The sequence below is a fragment of the Vombatus ursinus genome, unplaced genomic scaffold (genome assembly GCF_900497805.2).
Source record: "Vombatus ursinus unplaced genomic scaffold, bare-nosed wombat genome assembly UNPS02014789.1, whole genome shotgun sequence".
Taxonomy (NCBI): domain Eukaryota; kingdom Metazoa; phylum Chordata; class Mammalia; order Diprotodontia; family Vombatidae; genus Vombatus; species Vombatus ursinus.
The window spans coordinates 9,963,102-9,970,403 of record NW_020954567.1 but is presented as its reverse complement, the minus strand read 5'-3'; the positions used below and the strand labels follow the sequence as shown (position 1 = coordinate 9,970,403).

The following is a 7,302-nucleotide window of genomic DNA, read 5'->3' as shown; positions in this document are numbered from 1 at the left end:
GAAGGAAGGAAGGAAGGAAGGAAGGAAGGAAGGAAGGAAGGAAGGAAGAAAGGAAGGAAGGAAGAAAGGAAGAAAGGAAGGAAGGAAGGAAGGAAGCATCCTAGAAAAATCTTTGTTTGGGCTATGATAGGGTTCAGGATGCCCATGGGACACCAAAGTGTCTAACTATATCTCAAACTATTATCTGTCTTCTGAGCTCCCAACTTTTATCTCTCATTGTCTATCAGAGGAACATTGCTGCAACATTGACACTTTGGTGTCCTGTGGGCATCCTGAACCCTATCATAACCCAAACCAAGATTTCTCTAGGATGCTTCCTTCCTTTCTTTTATGTAGAAATAATCACTGAAGCCATGGGAGGAAATGAGATTATCAGAAGAGGGAGGCCAGAAAGATCAAATGGTAGTAGATTTATAGTCAGAAGATACCTTAGAGACAATCTTGTCCAATGCCTCCATTTTTACAGACGAGGGAACTTAACCCTGGAGAGGTTGTTACTTTTCCAAGGTGACACAGGATTTGAAGGGGCAGAGCTAGAATTTCAACCCAGGTCCTCTCACTCCAAATCCTGTACTCTTACTATAACAGAAAACAGAAGCTTGCTGAATACTTACCTTAGAACTTTAGGAAAAGAGTGAGGTGCCCCAAACATTCTGCAAACAACTAGTTCCTTAAGAAAGAGCCCTGCAGGCTAAACCGATTGCAACCCACTGGGGTCAAGGATGCGGCAAAGACTTCTCTCCACTGCGCTTGTTTAATAAGCATGAACTAACATGACATGGAGGAACATGGGATGGGTGGTTCAGGAAAAGTGTAACTCAGATGAACTGGTCCAATCCTGTGCTCAGGTGGATGGAATATGGATCTTACTAACCATTTAAAAGTTGATTCTACCACTGTACCATCGCCCACGTGCGGTGTGCCGGCTTCTCACAAGAAGCGTAATAAAGGCTTTCCTTCACTCAAAAAAAAAAAAAAAAAGTAAGAGAGTGAGGAACCATCAAAGAGAAAAAGAAGGAATAATTAGAAAGGTAAGAGAGCCAGGGTACTGTGGCATTTCAGAAGCCAAGAGCTTCTGGATAAGAAAGATGGTACATGAGAAAGCCCAACAGATGTCACTCCCAAATAGTCTTTTGTACCTTTTTTGGCCTGTTTTAAAGAGATAAAGATGATGGGAAATGAAGGTTGACACCTTGGGTTGTTTTTGTTTTTTTACCTACTAAAATGACTGCTGCTTTCCTTAGATAAGCCCTAGTGCTCTTTAAAAATTCTAAGGTCGTATAAATAGTCTCTGAAATGTAGTTTCCATAATTGTTGAACTAGAAAGAAAAAGAGAAAAAAACAACCTCAAATAAAGAGAAAAAAAGCTCCCCCATTTCTCCCCTCAAGTATTTTTTAGATAAAATCTTCATATCTAAGAATACTTGATTTGAAATTAATGTTCAAGTCCCACTCTGTCGCTTATGGGCTATATGATGCTTAACATTCATAACCTCTCTGGACCACTGTTTCCTTAAGTGAAAATAAGGTAGAATAATAACATTTATTCTACCTAATTCAAAGGACTGTTGCAAGGAGCAAATGAAATAATATATGAAAAGTATTTTGAAACTACAAAACAATATTTGTTTGAATAATTATTATTACGTAATAATAATAGTAATAATAGAAACTAACATCTGTTTTGGGTTTATCTCCTTTGATCCTCACCACCATCCTGTAATGTAGATGCTAATATTATAATCCCAATTTTGTTTTGATAGAGGTTTAGTGACTTGCCTAGGATTTCAGGGTTAATAAGTATCTGAGACTGGATTTGAATCTGAGATTTCTCACTTTTGAGGTCAATATTCCATCCATTATACTAAACATACAATATAAAAACTAGGGAACAGTCTGAAACAAGGTTTTTTTTTTTTCAAACATGAACTTTATTCTGCTTTCTTTCACACTTGATGCCCTAGGTCAACATCTGTGTTGTAATTTTGAAAGTTTATCGTTGGGGCAGCTAGGTGGCACAGTGGATAGAGCACTGGCCCTGAAGTCAGGAGGACCTGAGTTCAAATCTGGCCTCAGACCAAACACTTGACACTGACTAGCTGTGTGACCCTGGACAAGTCATTTAACCCCAATTGCCTTTAAAAAAAAAACGTCCATCATTCAACTTTCTTCCCTCAAAACCTTTTCTCCTTGCACGCTCAATATCCCTTTCCCTTATTCTGCCCTCAAGGGATTTTGGGCCTTTCCGTTTATTCGTGACAGATGTGCTTCTCTACATTAGAGCTAGTATTAGATCTTACCTTGTCCTTCTATTCTCTAGCCAAAACCCCAAATACAGAGTTTATCAATGAGGTATACAGATTGCATGCTGGTGGAGAAAAGGTAAGGAGAGATCTACTAGAGTTTTCCTTTCAGAATCTTGACTGTGGTCGCCCATCAACACCCTGTAGTTTCCTTCCCAAAGATCTATCTTCCCTTCCATTTCCATACATTCCATCTCTCAGCCAAGCCTCCAGATTTAGTCTAATGCCCCTGTGCCAGTAAAAACCCAAAAAGTAACTTACAAGGCAGTTGCAGATGCTGAGCACAACTATCTCATAATTGTAAACTTCATCTTGGAGCAAAGGTGAAGAGTTCCACTTAAAACATGGAGCACAGATGTTTAATGTATATTTACATGCCTGTGAGGCAGAGGGGAAAGAGTCAGTGAGATATTCCATTTAGTGCACACAGTTTTCATATAACTGCATTCCCATCCCCACCATCTTGTTGCTCCATTCGTTTAATAAAATCATCAGTTTCTAACTCTTGAGAGAGCTCTCTCTCCTAAAAGAACCAACAAAAAGTGCTCTTTAGGATCCTCTAGTCCTTTGAGAATTCTTGATGCTGGCTGGGCATTGTGCTACACACCCGTAATTCCTGCTACCCGAGAGGCTGAGGTTGGTGGACGTCTTGAGCTCAGGAGTGCTCAGCTATAGTGTGCTAAGCCAATTGGTTGTCCATAGCCAAGTTCAGCATCAAAATAGTGAACCCTAGGAGCAGGGAGAATTATGAGGGACCATGGGCATGAGTTTGCCTAAGGAGGGGCTAAATTGCCCAGATGGGAAAAAAACAGAGCAGGTCAAAGCTCCTGTGTCAATTACTAGGGGAATCAAGTCTGTGAATGGTTGCTATACTTGTAGCCTGGGGGAGATTGGGAGACCTAGTCTCAAAAAATAAACAAATAAAAGAATTCTTGTAATCATTTCTGCATCATTGTGTTAGCTTTTATGAGCTATTAGTCAGTTGCCTAGTAATGAAAGCCCAGCTGGGGAAACAAGAACAGGATTTTTAAAACTTCTCTATATTCCAGTCCTTCCCGCTAGAGGGAGCCAGGGAGAATGTTTCACAAGCAAGGTGGTTCCCATAAAGACCTTAGATTTCCAGTGCCAGGGAAACATCATGGATAGATGGACTTACTTTAACTACTTTGATCTCTATATCTTCCAAGAACAGGATCAAAGGTACCAAGGCCTTGATAATAGTAGGCTTTAACATCCGAGTATATTGATTCATTTCCTTGAGTAATTCACCAAAATGTCTAATGGCCATTGCTCGAATGCTTGGCATGTCCTGTGAAGTACAAAGAAGATTTCACTTCTTGCCCTTAAGCAAGGCTGACTTGAAAATCCAGGTATACAAAGCAGGAAGATCATGGAGCCAACTACCTGCTTTATGAAAGGATTTTCTTTATATGCCCTTAATTTTGAGGTTTTTAACCTTATTAGTTATTACACTTTTTTCAAAGAGTATAAGTTATCATCCCAGCAGTTCAACTTAGGACAAATTCAAACCCTCGAGAAAGGGTTCTTAACCTTTTAGTGTGGCTTGGACCCATTTGACAATAAGTCTGTTTAAGCCTATGAGACTCCTACTCTGAAGAACATTTTAAAATGCATATAATATATAAGATTGCAAAGGAAGCCAGTTATATGGAATTGTAGTTATGAAAATATTTTTTACAAAGTTTATGGGACCCCAAGTTATAGAACCATAACCACACTTTTATTTAGCACTTTCCATTTGCATTTAAAAGAACAGTTATTCACACTTACATGATGCCTGAAGGTTTGCTGAGCACCTTCTGATAACAATCCAGTGAGATAGGTAGTATAAATATTATTATCTTCAATTTATAGATAAGTAAAGTATGGCTCTGAGAGGTTAAGTAATTTATCCAGGGCCACACAGTTAATAAGTATCTGAAGAAGGATGTGAACGCAGGTATGGTGACTCCATAACCAGCAATCTTTTTACTATAATATGCTGCCTGTCAACATGATTTGATTTACTTTTTCTTTCTTTTTTTCTTCTTTTCTTTTCTTTTTTTTTTTGGTGAGGCAATCGGGGTTAAGTGACTTACCCAGGGTCACACAACTAGTAAGTGTTAAGTGTCTGAGGCTGGATTTGAACTCAGGTCCTCCTGATTTAAGGCTAGAGCTCTATCTGCTGTACCACCTAACCGCTTCTACTTCTTTTTTTTCAAAAAAATTTTAGTGACGCCTTTTGTCTTTACACCATATTCATTTTCAGAAACACTCTTCCCCCATTTGAACCTTCCCTTGTAATAGAAAAAATACAATTATGCACAGACTGTCTGAAAATATATACAATATTCATAAGGTCATAGATTTACCAACAGAAGGGACCTTGAAGTTCAACTTACCCTAAAGCCCTCATTTTATGGGTGCAGAAACTGAGGCCCAAGAAGATTTAAAGATTTGCCCCAAATCTCATAGGCTTTAGGTAGCAGTGCCAGGAACTCAGCCAAGGACTCCTTGCTCTAAAGCTAGGAATCTTCCCACCATATCATGCTGCCCTCTATCTTGCCTTGGTTAACTCCTACCTACTCTTCTCCCTACCCCCCACCCCTACATATTTCTTGACCATGAAGAGGGAGTTATATTTCTTTGTTTCCTGGGATCTTTATCAGTTTTTCAAATTATCAATCAATCAGTAAAGATTTGTTAAACACCTACTATGTGCCAAGCACTCTGTCAAGCACTGTGGATACAAAAAGAAGCAATTATAATTCATAAAAATTCAGTCTACATATAACATTTTTTTCTGAAACATAACAAATGTATAAAATACAGGCACATTTTTTCAATCAAAGGGTAGGAGGCATTTCTGGAAAATCCTAGAAACCCAGAAGAATGTCACCTGGATGAACTATGGCTAAGTTGGCTTCTATAGATAGCAGCTTATACAAAAGTATTAGTCCTGAAAGTCTGAATTATGGAATTGTAACCAAATTCTAGGATTCCTCACTCCTTTTTGGAACACTCACTCTTGGCATTTGGCAACGAGTCTTAATATGTGTTATTGTGCATTGTAATAAGGGACACAATATTCTAAGAAATACTTGTACCTGACAAAGTAATGATGGAGAGTAGGAATTCTAGAAAAGTAAAAGTAAAATTATCAGACACATTTTAGTTTTTCATAGTACTACTTTCTACCTCATACATTAATTTGATATAACTGAAGATCTCTGGACATGGCCTCAGAAGACCTTGGTTCAAATCCTAACTTTTACATTAGCTACATGGCCTGGGTCAAGTTGCTTAAACTCTTGGAGTCTCTGTTTTTTCATCTACAGAATGAGGATAACATTTACCTGGGGTAAGAGTGAAGTGGAGTTGTGAAAATCACATAAGATGAATGAATGAATGATTTATTAAGTGCTTACTATGTGCAAATCAAGCTACTAAGCTCTGGGGATACAAGTAGAAAAGTAAGACAGACCCTCCAGTCAAGGTGCTCACATTCTAATGGGGAAAACAACACATGTGGAAAGTTTCAGCTGCAAATCAGATGGAAAAATTCCATGGTACTTAGGGTGCTGTAGCAAAGCGGATGTTAATGACTTTTCTTTCATGTCATTATTTAATATCTATTCCCAGGGCTCTTTGGTGAAGTTGAGGAAACTGAAGAAGTAGAAAGTTAAGTGACTTTCCCAGGGTTACCTAGCCAGTAAGTATATGAGGCTACATTTGGACTTAGTTCTTTCTGACTCCAGGTCTAACGTTCTAGTCACTGTTCTACATATGTATGTCAATGTCTCTGAGGGGAGTAACTATATTCACAGAGCACTTACTATGGTTTTCCATACACTGATGATCTCATTTTAGCATTTTACAAAACTAGATATCCCTCAATAATTACACCTCTCATTTCTGAAAATTGTGTTTGTCACCCTGGTTGTATTATAATCTTCCTAAAGCATGACATGAAAATTTCAACTTGCAAAACAGTTAAATTAGGAAGTGATTTTTTTTATTTTAATGGAAAAGAATTCTCTGCTTTACTGAAGAATTCTCTAGGTGATTCTTCCAAGCAGCAAGGATCTTTAGAGCTTTGAGGGGAGGATACCATTTATTAAAAATTCTATGCCATGTCAAGCTTTCATCAAAGGGATTATTGCATGAAATGAGGCAGTCAAAATGCAAAACCCTATCAAAGGGGGATAGCTCTATACAATGGAAAGAACACTGGATCCAGAGTCAGAAGACTTGGGTTCCAGCATCAAGTAGCTATGGGATTTTAGGTGACTCCCTATAGGTCCCAGTTTCCCTATCTATAAAATAGGTGGAAAGGACCAGATGATGACTAAGGTCTCTTCCTTCTCTATACTTCTAGATGTCAGCATTACCCTTTCTTTAAAATAAAAAAGTGGAATGCTCAGCCTGTTAATTTTATTTTATTTCTTAGAGGGAGAAAAGGCATCATTCTCTATCTTCCCACTGTCTTCAATTCCCTTTCCTATGTTTGGGTTGCTTCATTCAAAGATAGGTATTTTACTGAATAATGCTCTGAAGTCTCTGGGTTAGAGCATTGTCTAGAAGGATTTTGGAATGCAGTGCTGTCAGGTTGTATGGGACAGTCCCTGGGCTGTAGCCCTCCTCTCTCAGCTACCAACTAATTCATCCCATGTTAGGTGCCTCACTTACATGGTCCATGAGGGGGTAGTAGCTGGAAGCAATTGGGACACACAGGGAGGAGTATGTTACTTTGTCCATCCCAGACAGAAGCCTTCGGAGGGTATTCATGGCCTGTATTGTGATAGTTTTGTCTTTGGAGGAGAAGGAATCCACTATACAAAATATTAACTCTTTGACGTTTGATACCTGCATAAGAGAACCAGTAGAAAAGACGTTCCTTTATCCCCTTGGCAGACAGAGAGAAAATTGCTTGTTACTGCTAAGCACTAGTAACCAGGGGGAAATGACAGTCATGTCAGTAGATAGGGGAATAAAGGGA

At 38.7% G+C, this 7,302-nt stretch overlaps 1 protein-coding gene across 1 annotated transcript in view; it reads right to left on the bottom strand.

Moving 5' to 3' along the window:
• The window catches only part of MROH9 (maestro heat like repeat family member 9), a 224,997-nt gene that overhangs the window by 19,826 nt on the left and 197,869 nt on the right, over nucleotides 1-7,302 (bottom strand). Inside the window, exons 18-21 of the mRNA XM_027868360.1 lie at nucleotides 6,993-7,169; nucleotides 3,460-3,612; nucleotides 2,565-2,681; nucleotides 1,217-1,319 (exon numbers count right to left, since the gene is read on the bottom strand). Coding sequence (XP_027724161.1) covers nucleotides 1,217-1,319; nucleotides 2,565-2,681; nucleotides 3,460-3,612; nucleotides 6,993-7,169 — 550 coding nt within the window. The remainder of the gene's footprint in view (nucleotides 1-1,216; nucleotides 1,320-2,564; nucleotides 2,682-3,459; nucleotides 3,613-6,992; nucleotides 7,170-7,302) is intronic.